At 33.5% G+C, this 17,979-nt stretch overlaps 3 protein-coding genes across 7 annotated transcripts in view; 1 reads left to right on the top strand and 2 right to left on the bottom strand.

The window, feature by feature from the left end:
- The window catches only part of Pi3K68D (phosphatidylinositol-4-phosphate 3-kinase catalytic subunit Pi3K68D), a 40,780-nt gene extending 35,757 nt beyond the window's left edge, over positions 1-5,023 (bottom strand). Inside the window, exons 1-5 of one of the 2 annotated variants that reach the window (XM_089703744.1) lie at positions 4,628-5,023; positions 2,657-2,786; positions 2,251-2,376; positions 1,611-2,139; positions 922-1,054 (exon numbers count right to left, since the gene is read on the bottom strand). In XM_089703744.1, the coding sequence (XP_089559870.1) occupies positions 922-1,054; positions 1,611-2,139; positions 2,251-2,376; positions 2,657-2,786; positions 4,628-4,739 (1,030 nt within the window). In that variant the 5' untranslated portion in view covers positions 4,740-5,023. The remainder of the gene's footprint in view (positions 1-921; positions 1,055-1,610; positions 2,140-2,250; positions 2,377-2,656; positions 2,787-4,627) is intronic. The other variant, XM_089703745.1, reaches the window with a different exon arrangement.
- A 541-nt stretch (positions 5,024-5,564) lies between these two features.
- On the bottom strand, positions 5,565-7,066 carry LOC149482423 (uncharacterized). The gene is made up of 4 exons (XM_089704399.1): positions 6,769-7,066; positions 6,502-6,640; positions 6,103-6,391; positions 5,565-5,652 (listed from the first exon to the last, which is right to left on the bottom strand). The coding sequence occupies exons 1-4, from the start codon at positions 6,894-6,896 to the stop codon at positions 5,576-5,578; spliced, it is 633 nt and encodes a 210-aa protein (XP_089560525.1). The 5' UTR covers positions 6,897-7,066; the 3' UTR covers positions 5,565-5,575.
- A 393-nt stretch (positions 7,067-7,459) lies between these two features.
- Positions 7,460-16,749, top strand: LOC149482422 (protein NSUN7). 4 transcript variants are annotated; one of them, XM_089703765.1, is made up of 17 exons: positions 7,460-7,799; positions 9,662-9,809; positions 10,094-10,199; positions 10,833-10,891; positions 12,188-12,399; positions 12,492-12,590; positions 12,741-12,845; positions 12,925-13,003; positions 13,155-13,372; positions 13,725-13,959; positions 14,121-14,222; positions 14,330-14,470; positions 14,556-14,882; positions 14,953-15,066; positions 15,238-15,390; positions 15,685-15,869; positions 16,274-16,749. In XM_089703765.1, exons 1-17 carry the CDS (start codon positions 7,564-7,566, stop codon positions 16,413-16,415), a joined length of 2,661 nt encoding a protein of 886 aa, XP_089559891.1. In that variant the 5' UTR covers positions 7,460-7,563; the 3' UTR covers positions 16,416-16,749. The 4 variants fall into 4 exon arrangements, with proteins under 4 accessions (XP_089559891.1, XP_089559892.1, XP_089559893.1 ...); XM_089703766.1 differs by lacking the exon at positions 15,238-15,390; XM_089703767.1 differs by lacking the exons at positions 14,953-15,066; positions 15,238-15,390.
- The last annotated feature ends 1,230 nt before the right edge of the window (positions 16,750-17,979 follow it).

Below are 17,979 nucleotides of genomic sequence, written 5' to 3'. Positions count from 1 at the left end.
GGGTGTACATAAGGGAGTATGAGTAAAAAATAACAAAAAATATATGTTAAAGTACACAGGTGTAAATAATAATCAATTAAACATCTTTTGATTTACATATAAAAATCCAACATAAAATTGAAAACGACAATCAAATTAAAACTGACACAAAATACAAATAAAAGAGTATGGTAGTTTTTTTGTGTTGATTTTTCATCTAAGTATAATTTTGTTAATTTATGCCACATTAACCCCCTTGTCAAAATACACATTATATACCCAGTTCAATTTAAATCCCATACAAAAATAAGAGAATTGATGATCAAAACCAACTTTTAATGATAAAAAATATTAATACAGTACAGAATGGATCATGAGTCTACAGTATCAGTAAATACATTTAAAACGATACACATTTTATTTACATATGAGCAATATCACCCAGTTTAAGAACACCCATGAAAATGAAGTCTAAAGTACAGATACTAATAAAAACCAAACTATAACATTTATATCATGCTACACTCACATTGAGATTGATGGTTCAACTGTAAGAATTAATGTTACGTGTGTTTATGGCGGCAAATACAAAGATAATTTAAATTAATAATAAGTTAAAAAAGTCGATTTAAAAGAAATGTATGATATCAAAGGATACAATTGAAGAGTGAAATATAAGAATTAAACATTACCCATACTTTATTAATATCTCCCAACGATTGAATACAAAACGATATTGTAGAAAAAAAGTTGCCAATCGCAATAAGAATCTATGAGCAACTAAGTTTTCAAAATAACTTTTAAAGAAAATAAATTACAAATTTACTTCAACAAATTACTTCTTACAACAAAAACATGAATGTAAAATATAAGAGAGAAATATCTTACAAAAAGAAACATTTGCCGCCACACCCACACAGTATGGTAGATGATCCCACTCACCCGACTGATCAGTTAAAAGCGGGTCAAACGCCTCCAACACACTGACTCTTACGCTACCTTGCGGCTTGCGTCCGAAGTCGATCAGATTGCTGCTCTTTGGCAGGCTCGCTACGGTATCTGCTGATTCGTTTGACTGTAATAGCCACCATTTAAATTAATATTATTACTAAATATTTGAAGGAAAAATCAATAACGAGAACAAAAAAATAACTCATAATATGTAGTGGCTAAAAGTGACGTAAAGTTCATAATTTATGTCCTAAGAAATAAGAACTATTAGGAATATATCCAATTAATTATGGTAATAAATACCCCAGAAACTCAAGTTATTTTGCTCATAAGACTAAATACAGATGTTTAGCATAAATTGTTGGCATTGCTGCCTTGGAAAATAACATTGTTACAAACTATATAATTTTAAAATTGAACTACAATAAAACTTGTTTTGTTTCTTACTTTCATATGCATTAATAAAGCATATCAAAAGAATGCGACTTTCTAATTTAACTGATATTTATTATAGATATAGATGTTATCCACATGACGTGATGAATTAGTTTGCGATGTATTTAATAGCGCAAATGTTGTCAACAATTGCGTGCTACAATCGCAATCTTATCACACAAATATCGGTCAAACATAATTTTTATCACGACAAAATAAAAGCTATATGTGAAAAAGATACTCACTTCGACGCTGACTTCAGACAATTTCCGAGACTTGGGTTCCACCTTGGGCTCGATCTTTACAACTTGTGTTATGTTGTTGTCTTTTTCTGGTTTAGTTTGTGCTGTATTTGGTGGCATAGTTGGGTATGTGTGCAGTTGATTCAACTGAGGGTAAATAGTTGCTGGCCGAGTCGGCCTCGATATCATATTAGTTGTATTGTAGTTGTAATGTGATTGGGCTGGATATGGAATGTAGGGAGATGGTGTGGCCATTCTAGTTTGGGAATATGGTATTGAAGGAGCGTACATAGGAGGCTGTGTGTATGGCGGTGGATGTTCTTGACCAGCTGGGTAGTACTGATAATTGGGCATAGGGTGTGGCATAACATATGGCGAGGGAGGATATGGTGGCATTTGCATGTACGGAGGAGGGTAGTTGTAAGGATATTGTGGGCCATAATTGTAGCCAGGTCTTTGGTTATACTGGTTGTTCATTGTAGTTGATGGATCTGGTGTGCTTATCGTGAGTTCTTCAGTCTGTGTGCCCAGTCTGAAAGGAATATTTATGACATTAGAACATATTTAAATAGGTTTAATTACATCAATTAATAATGAATTAAAATTCGGCGTAAGTATCTATGAATATACTTAATGATCATACTTAGATATCTGGTCGATGTATTCTTTGAGGGAAGCATGGGAATCTTTTGGCGCACTCTTGCTGGTCGGACTAGCGAATGATATCAAGTCACTTGTTTCAGAGCGTGTTGGACTAGTTCCTGTCGACCTGAGAAATAAACGCAATATATTGATACAGTATACATCATATAGATAAATAAATAAATTATGATAAACTATAAATCAATCACACAGAATGTTTAATAGTAATTTTTTCTTAAAAATCGTCCAGATAGAATACTCATAATTCTACTTTTATTTATATAACAGAGTGAAAATCGAAAATCAAACTTAATCTAATCATATCTACTGTAAACAATCAGGTTATCATTTCTTTATTCCCACATTTATTACCTAAGTCCTAAGTATGAGATTGCCTATAAACATACCTTGAAGTCTCGGAGCTATTAGTTCTGCGAGGCGGTTTTCTCGGCGGCGGAGGCAACGCCGGCGGTGGCCCGTCGGTTTCCTCTTTGCGTCGTACACTACTGCCACCTGTATCTCGTCCATTATCTACACCTAATGTTGAACAAACCAATCATCATCGAGTGATATAGTATATTATGATTATTTTTATCAATTCATTGAGATAAGAATGATATAAAGATTGGATTTGGTTTGTCAATTTAGTTGGTGTTCGATTTTCAAACAATGTGGATGGTTGTGACGGTGTGCATATAAGAAACAACTTAATTCAAGTGATAACACGATATTTGCACTGTCTATTTGATAAGATTCAAATTTTAATTAACGAAAACAAATATTTTTGTGTGTAAATATTATATGTATTAATTTGTAATTATTGCTTGATAATGTTTTATTTTTAATAACAATAAAGTGTATATATTATGATATTTCATTCATTATTATTGCTTTTTGTAATAACAAATAATATGCTAAAAATTTACACTCGCTACTAGATATTTTTTATTATAATTTACTATATTGTGCTATTGTTATTTCAAATTTAGGTTAAATTCGTTAAGATTTTGTCAAATATTCAATAAATTATTAAAAAGACATATCCAAATATTCTATATAGAAAATTCTATAAATAGAACAATAATCTGGATAATTTTATTTGTGTATAAAGACAATGTTTTACCCAAATACAGATTCATATAATATGCGGTAAACTGGTCAACGCCCCTTACTTCCTTTCAAATTGATAGCCTTGTTATCAATTATTGTAATATGCTCAATTGACTTTATTTCAACAAGACTTATTAAAATATAACAAACGTTGAGATCATCAGAGATATTCCTTTGTGTAAAATTAAATTTATGTACTTTTCCTAATGTATACCTATAACTGAACATGTACATACAATTCTTTTAAAGAATTTGGTGACAAACTTTGACATTAGAATTTTCTATATTATAGAAAAAATGTTTCCTATATCCAAATGAACCAAAGACCTGTATGCCTGCACGCCCGCACATATCTGTTTACTGATAAACATTATTTATTTGGGCAAAATGCAACTACAGTTTCTTGCTCGCTATTCTATGTAAAAACTGTTTTTGGAACCAGTGTTAAATAATTATTTCTGTATTTTGACAATTAAAGTAAAAATTAAATTAAACATTCCTAAGGAAAGTTGTTGAATAAATAAATAAGTTTGATAAATATTGTTGGACAAAGATAGTTTTATGTGCACAACGCATAACATATTATCTAAACTTCTTAACTTTCTTCTTTTGGCAAGTAACACAGCCAATTGTTGCTGGTTACACTAATACTCTAACAATAAGTTGTTTGGATAATCATGCGCATGACAATCGGCCAAGCAACATCTTTTTTAACAAACTTCACTTAATTAAATATTTTAGACATCCAACACGAACAGTAAATAGGTAGGTAGTAAGTAGTAATGTTTCAAAATAAACAGTACAATCACCATAAATAGAGAACTTCCTTCATTCTTGTTTTTATTATAAAAGCAGACTGAGTTGAACTGTTTAACTTTTAATTTATTTATCACGACTAAAATACACAACAAAAGAAAAAGGTCCATCACTTTACAAACCTCTAAGTATCAGCTAACAAAGTGATGTAAAGAAATATTTTTTCAAATAATTTATCATTATTCTTCTTCTTCTCTCTATCTTAATTAATAATTCTTAAATTTCCAATCCCATCAAATCATTATTCATTATGATTTTATACAATGTCAACACTTTGTCCAAGACAATAACAAGATTTGAACCTAATGAACTAGATGTTCAGAAAATTGGTACAAATAAAATTATTAAAAGAGAAAAATAAAAGTTAATCTTTCTAGATCATAAAAAATTCTTAACGAAGGTCTTCCTCGTATCATCTTATCTTAAATAGTAAACAAAATTACGTCAGTTACCTGAAGTAGCTAACTGCTTCTGCCTTCGAAACTGTTCCAATGCCAGACTTTCTAAACTTAAAGCCTGAGCCTTTTCTAAATCCTCTTGAAACTGAAGATCGTACTCAGACATTTTAAATTATTTTTCTTTGTATATCTAGGATGTATAATTCTGCTTCATTGGCGTGAGAAAAGTTTATATTGAACGTTCTAATTTATTTGTTGTTTCGGCACTAACACTACACGATAGTGAACAAAGAAACTGCTTCCATTGCACTCGATTTATTTCTTTGTACAAGTACCTTACCAAATATAACTTTTTGATTATGTTTTATTTATTTTAATTTTCAGAGCATGATAAAATACAAATACAACAATTTCGTTCTGCTTCAGATAAATGTCAAGTGTACAATGTAGCTGTCAAATTCATTCCAAATCACAGATGTCTGTTTTCAGAATTAATAAGTTAAAAATGTAACAGATAACAAAAAATCTAACTACAATATAATTTCTCACATTTCATATAAGTATAATTTATATCATTTCTTGATATTCTACAGAGATGAAGAAAAATTATCATAAAATTATACTGTGCTTGCATAATATTATCAAAAATTAGGCTAAGGCCGGACTATGGCTTTTTCCCGCGAGCACTTATCCGCTAGTTATTCAAAACCGTTATGATGTGCTTCTACTGCACTGGCGAAAAAATAATACCTGCTTACATAGATACAATATAATAAAACAATTAATATTAAATAATGGGAATGCATCTTATATATAAAAATGAATCGCAAAATGTGTTGGTAAGCGCATAACTCGAGAACGGCTGAACTGATTTCGATAATTCTTTTTTTATTATATTCCTTGAAGTACGAGGATGGTTCTTATGTAGAGAAAACGTAAATATGTACCACGGGCGAAGCCGGGGCGGACCGCTAGTTTATAAATAAAAATACACACTAGTTATTAAAAAATGTTTATTTTAGGCATGGGGAGTAACTTTTTAGATTGTACTTTGCGAATAACGTTGTTCTGCAATTTACCTGCCAACAATTTATTTTTTAACTAAGTATACCTACTTTATAAATAAATAACGCATTGATTTACTGTAGATAATCTTAGATCATGCATGCCAATGTTGTCTTTATTATGTACATATTTTCAAATTATTAAAAAAACAGTTTGTGTAAATACTAAATTGGCACTTCCACTTCAAACTAATTACACAAACTGTTTTTTTTGTTCATAAAACTGTTGATGTTGATAAAACTTTAGCGTTTCTACGAATTTCCATCGACTTTAACAGCTGCCACCAATTTTGCTCTACAAAAAGTATTTTTACTCTCATTATAACAAAGCTGCATGACCACCATTATTGCTTTGTGATGACCACCTCGTAATATATAAATTTATTAATTTATGAAGTTCTGAATAGGTAACCATAACCTACTGGTTTTTCGTAACAAAATACAAAAGAAATTCGCCATATCTACCTCCATATATGAGATCAGATGATCTATTATTTTTGCCAACTTCTTTCTTTACAATCCTAGAACTTTTCTTCGTCCCGTTTCTATTATAATTATTTCTAGATGCTGACGTCACATTCAATGATGTCTGGCTAAACATGATAGGGGAAAGATTTCTTGATATTTTTGCGTTTAAATCATAAATTTTTTCAAACGCCGTTGCCATGATCTGTGCACGTACAAACATATTTCTGGATCTTAAAAGTTTACGTTTTCTCTTCCCCTTAATTACATTTTTACCAGCTTCCGCCATCTAAAAAATTTGTTTCAGTAGTACCTAGTCATATCATAGTTATATGATAAAAAAAAACAACAAACAAAAAAAACAAGCATTCTCTTTAATATTATAACAAATTCACATGCCTGCTGATAATACAAGTCATCCGCATCCTGTTGATCGCAAAAATCTAACAACTTATTGCAAACAGTTCTTAGATTCTTTAGGCGATGCTTTTTTTTCTTGCCCACCATAGATTGGTTAACTTCGGGTAGTCTTGCTGTTCTGGAATTATTTGTGACAAATCAAGTTTCTTTCGATATAATTTTTTTACTTAATTTGAAAATTATTTTTTTTTGAAGAATGTATGTAGTAAGTACTTATATGGATAGACAGTATTATGGACAACATACTTTATAACTTTGGGTTTGCCAGAAGTATCAGCACCTTCCTTATCCAGATTCATAGCAGTGTACCAAATATCTTTGAATAGCTTTCGGCGCTCTGCAAAACTTTCATCTTCTGTTATGGTGGGCTCCATTTTTTTGTGATTACTGCATTAGTAAGATGGTGATATGGATCGTTACATGTTTGTTGCTTTTTAGATCATTTAATAAAGTTTGATAATTTAATCATTTTTTATTTCGAACAACGATTTTGAAGGAGCTAGTCGTTGTCACATTATTTATGAAATTCATTATGTCAATGTAGGTACAGACCACAGAACAGTAAAAACAAAGAAAAAAGTTGAATTTAGTTGATAGCTTGATTTAAAGAGTTGAACAAGGATTTGAATCAAAAAGATTCAACTCTTTGGCACTGGTATTAAAAACTAAATACTTGTAAATACCTAATATTTTCTTATAGAAATTATGCAAACTCAAACACATTTTTTTACTTTTGCGTGTGTAAGAAAATTCCGATCCATAATTAAAAATACTGAATAATGTATCAGGGAGGTTAATAAAAATTCACGATAGCATACGAAGAACAAGCAACAGGTTGATGTTAGCATGCGAAACGTTTATTCTGCCTCAGTAAACGGTTGGCCTTCCAACATATAACCACCCCTTGAAAAGCACTCCGAATTCAAGTCTTAGAACTATTTCGTTCCCTTAAATAAATAATATAGCTATGTTATATGCGACATAAACACAATATTTAATACATATTAAAGACAAAATTTGATTCATATTTGAAATGATAAAATGTCTGAAAAATACGATTCCAATGCTCTGTGGGTTGCCCTTAGTGAGTATGGAGAAGGCAATCTATTTAGTGTATATCCAAAGCTTCTTGCTGAGTTGCTTATGCAGGAAGATGCTGCGAGATTGGAAGGGGATACCAGTGAGGCCGAGAGGCTGGTGCTGCCCAGTGATAAGGAATGGAGACTGACACAGTACTTCAACCTTGTAGCAATGCAAAAGACATTGGACGATGAGGAGTGAGTATTATACATAGATGTTCGCACTTTGTAATAAAGATGATTTTCCTATTACCTACTTTGTTAAGGCATTTGACTGATTTGATATGAAAATGTGATATCTGGTATACAAAAGTCACTGTAATACCTAATATCGACAGACAAAAATTGTAAAAATACTATTTTGGTATTTATATTTACCGTGTATCCATATGCATTTATTAAAAAGCGGTTATTTTAACATTACAAACCATCGACCACACATCGATGCTATGTTACAAACAGACACTTCAATTTTTTTATTTGTATGGAACCAAGACACAATTATTAATCACAATCAGTTTTCCAAGGAATTGTAGGTGTATCTAGCAATATTTTTGGCCTGTTGTTAACCCTTCATTTTTTCTCCGAATTTTACCATATTTACCTACTTATATACGTTCTTTCATGATTTCGCGCGCAAATGAATAAGCAATAGTATACAAATATTCCGTTACAAACATAATTATGGTATCATGTGTGTTAAACACATTAATTTCCATTTGCCTTATTTGATGAGACTTCTACGCTAATTGTATTGATGGCCATGACCTTCATAGGTATATATCTTCCACCCTCATGCGTGTTTTTCACAGTGACTTTTTCATAAACATTCATGACTCGATTTTTAATTAATTCTCAAGAATTTAGGATGTGGATGACCACATCGTCACAAGGCAACATCATTTTTAACCAAAATGGAGAAATGATCCACATTTTATACAATAAGCACTTCATTTCGGATTTCTATATTAGACAAGATTCCTAGTCGTAAGCCTAGTCGGTTGATTTTCGCCACCACTGCACGCTTTTAATCAGAAGACCCATATTAGCTAAGATTTCATATATTACCTATTTATGCATTCAATATCTATTGTAAGTAACTACGACAGTTTAAATATAATCAATGATATCTAAAATTATGTGAGAACCTTAGAGAAAAATTGTCCCTTCCTATCCGCCCTGTACGCACAGAATAAACGCAACAAATAGGTCATAATGTTATCTCGAAGGCCTATCGTTTGGGGTGCCTTACAGTGTAGGTACATTGCATAATACGACCATGTTCCTAAAATATAACTTATGCAACTCGCATGTACAGTACCCATATAGTTAAACAAAACAGGTGATGATTGCAATCGCTACATCGTTCACTTTCTATTTTCTATTCCGCAGGTTAGTAGAGCTTTTGAACTGTACCTATACCATATAAAAAATAAAAATCTATAACATGGTGCCGTAGAGAGATTATTCAAAATTCAAATATACTTGTATATTTACATTTTAACAAAGTAGGTATGAATACAGACACAAATACAGAGATCCAACCTCCTTCTGACATAGTGAATATCGTATATTATAAATAAAAACATAAAATAACATCACTTTGACACCATGACTTGATAAAACTATTGCATCCCAAAAAAAAAATTAATTGTCTTGTACATAGGTACCGATTGTTTTATATAATACTCGTGCTTTTATGATTACAAAATAACAAACCTAAAAAAAGTTATTCGAGTGTTTGTTAAAAATGCTTTAATCAATTTTAAATTTAAGTTGATGTTTTGAAAATGGAAAATTATGAACACCAATTGATAGAAAATGATTGTTCATGAACGAGCAGGAGATCATTTCAAGTAAGGATGCAAATAAAAACATACATTTTAACTATATACCCACTTCTTGTGAATAGATTATGAGAGCACAAATACATCGCCTGCAAGTCGCAAGTTAAGACTTTCAATAGCTATCTTTATATGCTATCTTTGTATCCCTCAGTTATTGAATTCGGATGTAGATTGAAAATAATTGGTATAGGTATCAAATTTATTCTTTAACAGACTTGAAAATCCTGATAAAAGCAAATCTACCGAAGAAGTACCAGAAGAATGGGCGCCATGGAACTTGGTGATAGCCACCAAGAATCCCAACGCGCCTCCACCAGTTGCCATCAAGACTGCTCCCGGCCCCGCGTGGGATATAGGCCAGGTTTGTTTATTAAATTTTAACATGGAAACTTTTTGTTTTCCATGGAAAGGAAAAGGGAAGGTACAGATGCCAATATAGAGATGATATACATAATTTGGCCCTAAGTGGAAATCGGCATCGAAAATAAAATTGTTATTAAAGCAGCACATAATCTAGTTATTTGTAAAAAAATGGCCATTAATTATTTTGGGAAAAACAGTGGTAAAACAAGGAGACATTAAAACATTGTATTTACAATGTGTATTTCGAATGAGATTGTTTTATAACAAGTTTGACTGATCTAGGTTTTGAAAGCTGCGCGGATTTTATGTAAACCTCCATTGGGAGTGCAGTTTGGAGACGAACAGGAAATGAGATGTGTTTACTCACTCATTTATGATGTATTTCGATGTAAGTATTGTTTATCTGATGAATTGCTATTATAACTTATGAGCTTAAGTTATTAATTAAAAATCATAGTAATAAATAATTATGAAAAATAGTGATGGCTTACTAATAAACCTTCTATATTAAATCCGTTAACATTTTTCTGGAAAGCTCCCAATATTTTTCGTGTTTTTTCGAGCTCATAAAAAGTGTAAATTTTTATCGCTTTTCGTGACTGCTCTTCTATCGTAAATCACTAAACACAGTCGTGGCTCGTAAATGTATCTCATGTATCCAAATACGGTTATAAAATGCCCGAAAATGTGTGACTCGAAAATGCCATCAGCTATTCCAAAGTAACGGAGTGTCACGAAGGTATTAAAGTTGGCGCGTGGATTACCATAGTTGTAAATTACTAAACGCCCCGTTTAAAACTAGTTTACAGAAGCTTATTCGTAACTGAACAACTTTTATTATAATGAAGACATGTTAACGAAATTATATCACGCCATTAATGATACGGCTAATTGGATTCCTTTATTTGTGTTTGAAAGCTTTGAAAAATAACGGCTCTTTTAAATTCCAATGGAATATTATTTAACACTCGCAATTGATCATTTATTTAAGTTCAATAAATAATGAAGATATTCTCCTCAGATAAAACAATACTAGACCAAGCGATCGACGATGTGGATTTCTTTGGAGACTACCCTCAGGTAAGTAAAAAAAGTTGGATCACTGCGTTCGCCCATTTTAAATCATTGGAATACTCTATATTAGTTGTTTTTAGCACGCTTTTATTAGCTTAACCTGTACCTATGCTAGTATGTAAGTTGAAACCGACTTATTTCGGCTAGAATTTGACCTACTTGTAAACGGACAGATTTAAAATTCAAACTCTGAACACTTATAAAGGATCGATAACTTAGTTTATCTTCTTGGAGCATTGATTTTCAGTTTTTTATTGCTTTGTTTTATTTATTTCTCTTTTAAAATCCTAGTCGTTATATGTGATGCATGTATGCATGCCGTATATTAAGTACTTTTATATCGCAATTACAAATTGCATGCACGTCAGCGATAAATCACACAATTCTACTTTATTGTAATGAACCTGCTTGTATAATAGCTACCTATCTTATATCTACTTAGGAATTAGGTTTTTATATATGAACTAGCAATGCAAGAGAGTTAAATTTGAACGAGTATCTAGATGTACTCATGGGACTTTTACTAAAAGAACACCAAAAAGGAATATAGATATTTTACCACGAATCTCTTATTTTTTTCTAGCCCTTTGCTTCGTGTCTAAAAAATTCAGGACAGATAAGTACCTACTTAGGTACTAAGACCATAAAATCATATTTTTTATACTCTTGACCTTGCCATTATTGAATGCCAGGTACCAAGGTTGCCATCAATATCGTTACTGTAATAACTTTCCGTTAAGGCAGGTTCGACAAGATGTTAAAAAAGTATACCTCATCTAACTCGCATTATATATCGATGTCGTGACTCCAACTATTACTTTTTCAAACGTTGAGGACGCTCACGAAAATGAGTTTTGTATTTATGGCCGTTTATTTACGTCGAAAAAGTATCGATGTTGGTGCTTTACGGATCAGATAAGTGGGCTCGATTAATAGTATTGCGAGGATTCGTGTTAGAACGCTAGTTCAAGATTGATTGAATAACGCGCCCCACTTAGTTGGAAGTGGAGCGTTTGTATAATTATTAATATCACGAAAACTGTTAAGATTTTCACGTTTTTATTTTCATAGCTTATGTGGCATATGTCCCTAACTACCAACCTGCATATTTGTTTGATTATATTCGTATTTTCTTCAATCCAAGAGCCATGATTTTTACAAATAAACCAACGAGAAAATAGAAATATACCAAGCTACTTTTAAGCTTCAACTTTTTTAGCGATTATCTGGTTTGATATAACAACGGTCATCTGACAAAATATTTTGGAATTTTAATATTTCTATTTCTAATCTCCATTCCAGTTTGCAGAACATAGGCATACAACATGGCTCTTCCTTATGGAACTAGCCAGACGAAGATGGGTTGCACGTCCGCGTGGTGAGATAGAACGGGCGACAAAACTCTTGAAAGAAGCTGGTTCTCCTTTCATAGACGTGGAAAATGCAATCTGGGATGAAAGGGTGCATTTTGCCGCTGCTATTGCTAGGATTCGGATAAAGAATAAAGCTTTTTCGTAAGTGATTATTTTGTCTCAATATATATCAGTTCAAAATAAACAGAGATGTAGAAACAATATATACCTACAATACTTTTTTTCTTGGACAGACTATCGGATCTTCTCCCGCCACATTTGCGAGAAGAGAAAATATCAGCATGCGTCAATAAGGATACAGTCACCGGATGGGTAAACACATTTAAAGCAAAGTAAGTAACGTAGACTACTAAAGTAGACACCTGGTACTCTACACGATTTTCTTTTGATAAAAACAAACAAAACAAACCAAATACATATGTTAAATGGTCGTGTTAAAGGAATGAACTTAATTAATTAAAACATTTTATTGAAATTTCCAGAAAAGTCGCATTGCTTGTCAAGAAGCTACAAACATTGGGATATTCCTATAGTAATTCGCGTCAATTGTGTGCAGGAGAGTACAGATTTGATCGAGTATGTCCTAGGTAATAAACGATCCTTGTAAATTTGTCTTGGATACAAAATATAAAAAATGTATATTATATAACTCGATAACTTTTCCAGATTTATAACATTACGCCCACCCGAAAACATAAGCATCGGCCAGTTAGACTTGGTAAAAGAAGGAGTAATAGTATTACAGGTATGATAAAACCAACACATCGAATTTAGACTCGTAAGAGTTTTCTATTTTCAATATGTGGGCCAAATAAGAAGATTAGGAAACAAGCAAGCAATCCTTATGAACCCCTACTATAAAAATAATTATAAATCATCTAATACTTGATCTTTAGGAGAGAGAGTTCTGCGAAGGTGCGTCCACACTGTGCCGTGCGTTGCGTGCTAACTCGTTACGCGGCGTAGTGGCACAAACACACGCGTCCTCGCCCCGCTGCTCCGCGTACTTGGCGGCGCAGTTGCGAGAACTAGCGGCCGTGCTAAAGGCGCAGACGCCGGCCGCGCCTGTCACGCCCGAGCTGGGCAGGCTCGTTGTGTTTGGCGCTGGTGATAAGTGAGTTTATAGACGTGAAAATGTATGGATAGGTATATCATTCATAAATATATAAATACATCATTCTTATTTCTTAAACACTGCAATGGCAAAACGTATTTTTTTTTTTGTTATATTTTTGGCAGGTAGAATTATTACAGGTATATTTATTTATGGCCAAACTGTTATATTGCAAACGACTTTATTACAATAGATAAGTGACTTTGGTCAATTTATCAAACCGTAAACTAAAGAAAGTAATAGAATTACGACTCCGTATTATTATATAAAACAATATAAATACCGTTACGACTCAGTATTTGTATCAGAAATTGGAAATTTTACCGCAATGTTTCTTGTCTTACAACTTTAGAGTTGAAAGCTACGTGTGCGCACTCCGCGAGCTCGGCATAGACGCGTCAGAAGCGCCCCACTCGGAGTCGCCCGTGTGCGTGGTCGGCGACGCGGTGCACAGCGAGACGGCGGCGGTGGCCAGCGCGCTGGACGGCGTGGTAGCTGCACTGGCAACGCCGCCCAACTCGTACTCGGCTGTCACAGATCCGATCGATCTTGTGTGTGGGCGTGGTGGCGATTTGGCTATGCTTGAGGTATAATGGAGCTGTGACTTATGTCTACTTATTTGTCCAAAATAAATAAAAAATAACGGGTCAGCAAATATTAATTGCCAATTTTATGTAACAATTAATGTAGGTACTAATGTAATAATTAAATTTAGGTTTTTCTATCATTACGAACTTTCATGTTCCAGGTTCTAACAGAATCTGAAATAGACTCGAAGGGAAAGCAACGTGTACAATCCATTCTAGAAGAACAGAAGAAGACACTCAAAACATTAATGTCTAAACCCCAGGTAAATATATGAAATGATTCTAATAGCATGAAACATTCTTAAATATAAAAACATGTGATGTTAAGTTGTGTGCTCAGGGCCAGTAACTAACTGTATTTACTATTCAGATTCAGTTTATCCTTTACGAGACCCACTCAGCGTTAGAAGCGGAGAATCAGGCGCAAGTGAACCGCGCCGTGGCCGAAGCGAACCGGCTTGCGAGGGAACGTCACGCATTGCTCAGGAAGAAACATAGAGATCATACACATGTAGGTGCAAGTTATTAACGAACTGCAAAGAGCTTTCTATGACTATTGTTAATAAATAATAACCGACATTTTAATTTAATTGCAGACACCAAAATCAAAAGAAGGTGCTGAAACGATGGTCACAGATTCCTGTACAACATTAGATCGCACTTCCCAATCGGATTTGGACAAAGTCGAACCGTCAGACACCACTTCATATGACCAGTCTCCCAAAAGGCCGATGTCCTCCCCACCGACCACTGCTAGAAACAGATCAGACAGCAGAGAGACGATATTGAAGAAGCGGGCAGAAAGCGCAAATGTAGTTGGGTGCCGGCCAACGACCAATAGAGCTCGACCTATTCCCGAAATGGACGTTCCTGAAAATGATAATGTTCCTAGAGATCCTGATAAGGATAGTCCAGATGTTTATGTAAGAAATAAAAACCATATTCATTATGATTGTTACCATTTTCTCAGACATAATATGAATGATTTTGTAGGTTCCAAGCTGTGATTTATTTGAAGTACAAACACTGCCTAATTTAGGAAACGGATTAGATATTAACTACATTTTAGATAGAGATGGATGCTACCTTGGTCTCATACAAAGGAAGGTAAGTATAACCTTTTATAAGATTTGTTGAAGCAATCTTACTTTTCGAAACATCTTGCGGCAGTCAAATCTAGGGACCAACGTTATTTAAGTCGTACGTCCAAACTCCAAATCTGTTCACTATAAAGTGCCGAGTACAGGACAAGTCACGTGAATACTAGGTGTCGCGCAGGAGATCACGCGGCTCGACGCTAAGTATATGATACGCGTCGCGGAGCAGCGCGGCCTCTTCGGGCAGAGCGCGCCGCAGCAACCCGCGCGCAGGAAGAAAAACGAACCGGCCACTGTTACACCTAGACGAAGGAGACGCAAAACTAGCTTCGAGGTAACATCTATAATGGGGATAATTGTAGTTTTGGTTAATTCTCCACGAACAAGCTTTAAACTCATAAATTCTTATCAGCGTTTACGGATGTAAATCGTATCCGTCAAATAAAGGTATAATAATAATATACAATAGCCACCTGTAAAATTTCAAAAGACGAACAATTGAAATTTGTTACACATTATTTGAATGGTTACATTAATTATGTACTACAATAAACACCAATTTTTTGCCAAAGTATTTTCACTAAACTGCAGTAAGCAGCCAGATATCCTAAATATGCAAACAACACAGGTGGAACGCGTGGCTGCACCTACATACGCGTCGTTATCGCGCTCGATGCGGCGCGGCAACGTCGCAGTCGACCCGCGCGCGTCACCTTACAGCGAAGAGGAGCACGTGTGCTCGCGGCACGTGCGCAGGCACGCGGCTGCCGCTACGTATACCGCGACTGCGTGTACGTGTGACGCGAAGCATAGGTAATATGTTTTAAACTATAGCCTCTAGCTTTGCTCATACTGAATTGGTAGATTGAGTCGCTCTAAATAGTGGGTATTTATAATGTAGAATAAAAATATGTATGTGTTTCAGTATTCATAAATAGTCATTGTTTGAGGAATGTTGTTAATTTTTTTATTAGTGTAATGTATAATACTACCTCTACAGCTACTGAAGTAATTCAATGTGTAAACATCTTGATGCAAAGCGAATATTAAATTTTTTATCTTACCTTTGACATGTAGTGAAAAATTAAATCTGTCATACCTTCAAAACAAGCTGCTATTCACGATTCTTGTAATGAGTGTTTGAATTCTCTTTCGTGAACCATTTATATAATTTACAAAAAATGTATTAATGTATATACAATTTTCCATATTTCCAGACACTCCCAACCCCGTCGTGCATCCGCAGACGCAGATCTCGCCACTGTAGTACGCCCCGCGTCACCACCGTGTCGCCAACCTTTCCCTCTAGTTGTACACGACTTGCGACTCAAGAACATCGTGCATAAGATTTCTGTTTAGACTTTTTTTTTTCTTTTATCGAGACTGTAACGTGCGTGTATCTTCGTTCCATTTTTTAATTTTGACGGTTATCTATGTCAATAGTATAATAGTCTGTGGATACAGACAACTTTTTCAGGCGCGTTTTTGTGAAGATTAACTTATCTCGATATGCAAGCTTAGGGTCTTTTAATTTAAAAAGTGCGTATTTTTCATAATACGCTTTCATTTTAGCGATTAATTCTACAAAAAAAGCATAATGGAAATATAAAAAAAAAATGCTTTATAGAATATTAACAACAATAATTATTATTTTACAAAATTCCCAAGCTTTATTGCAAATTGTTTTAAATAGTCCAATCTTAGATTACAAAATAAAATACAGATGGAGCATGTCAATCATTCATCGCCCTTGTCAAAGAAAATACGAAATCAAAAACGAATACGTTCCTCCGCTAGTGCTATAGCGATTCTAGTGTCATGCAATACGTCAAAAGGGGTTTGATATTTTAGTAAAAAAATGCTGTCTTGTGATATTAAAACGCTGTAAAACTTGTTCCCGAAAACAAACAAAAAGATAAAACATCGTTTTACAGATTTTCTGTAGATTATTTGGCTTATTTAATTTTGTATACAAATAATAATTTTACAAATACGAAGGAATTCAAAACTTCAACGTATGCTGCCAGTATTTTTAAAATGAATTTGCCATTTTTAGGGGTAAAATGGTTAAAAGATATTCGGGGTAGTGCTGTTGGATTTTTCGATCGTGAATGTGATTATTTGTATAGTGCAATAAAAGTTCATGGTCGTTATTAGATTATTTTAAAAAGCATTATACATTTTTTTGTTACTTTTATAAAAAGCGTCGTTTTCGCTTGCGATTTAATTCATGTGAACTCCATGATGGATATGATGAAAATAAAATGTCCCGCATTCTCGACTAAAAACTACCGCTATTCGCATTCATATGTTTTGAAAAATAAAAACTTTTTTTAATGTAATTTATTTACTTAATAAATTTAATGTAATTTATTTAATAAATTTAATGTAATTTATATAAATTTAATGTAATTTATTTAATAAAAATTGAATAAAATTATTTTGTCCATGTATAACTTTAGTAGATAGGTGCTTTATGTAACAAAATAATTTTTACAATATTATAAAATAATATCAAAAACTCGAATTTATATTAAAATAAAAATTAAAACATGACTGCTAATAATTTATGTAGCCTACGTCACTACCACCACAGCTACCTTCATAATTCAGATGATTGCAATGACACCTCACAAGTCACAACTCAAAATCGATCCAACAGTTTATACTGCAGGGCGTGTCAAAGAAATATTATACATACATACCTACACTCGAAAAACATAACCCTCTTTCTTCCGTAGTCGGGCAAAAATTTGGGAAATTTTTCATTATCTGGTAACATAACACGCACACAGAAGCACCGTGTTCGTACAGTGCATCGGCGAAATGACAGCACACATAGCTTTATGGAAATGACGATAAATTATTCGGTTTAGTTCGGCAACGCTCCATCTGTCTTTTATTTTGTAATCTAAGAGTCCAA

The sequence above is a fragment of the Colias philodice genome, chromosome 15 (genome assembly GCF_061535455.1).
Source record: "Colias philodice isolate Cphi_HAF_F1 chromosome 15, ilColPhil1 Martin Lab GWU primary, whole genome shotgun sequence".
Taxonomy (NCBI): domain Eukaryota; kingdom Metazoa; phylum Arthropoda; class Insecta; order Lepidoptera; family Pieridae; genus Colias; species Colias philodice.
Note: the sequence above shows the minus strand (reverse complement) of the source record. Positions and strands in the feature narration are given on the sequence as shown.

Excerpts from the sequence above, each read along its gene's own strand:
- LOC149482423 (XM_089704399.1), bottom strand. The coding sequence starts at position 6,896 with ATGGAGCCCACCATAACAGAAGATGAAAGTTTTGCAGAGCGCCGAAAG. Across the intron at positions 6,641-6,768 it reads GGCAAACCCAAAGTTATAAA|AACAGCAAGACTACCCGAAG; the intron begins GTATGTTGTCCA and ends AAATAATTCCAG. Across the intron at positions 5,653-6,102 it reads ATCTGATCTCATATATGGAG|GTAAATTGCAGAACAACGTT; the intron begins GTAGATATGGCG and ends AATTGTTGGCAG.
- LOC149482422 (XM_089703765.1), top strand. The coding sequence starts at position 7,564 with ATGTCTGAAAAATACGATTCCAATGCTCTGTGGGTTGCCCTTAGTGAG. Across the intron at positions 14,223-14,329 it reads CATTAATGTCTAAACCCCAG|ATTCAGTTTATCCTTTACGA; the intron begins GTAAATATATGA and ends TTTACTATTCAG. Across the intron at positions 14,471-14,555 it reads AACATAGAGATCATACACAT|ACACCAAAATCAAAAGAAGG; the intron begins GTAGGTGCAAGT and ends ATTTAATTGCAG.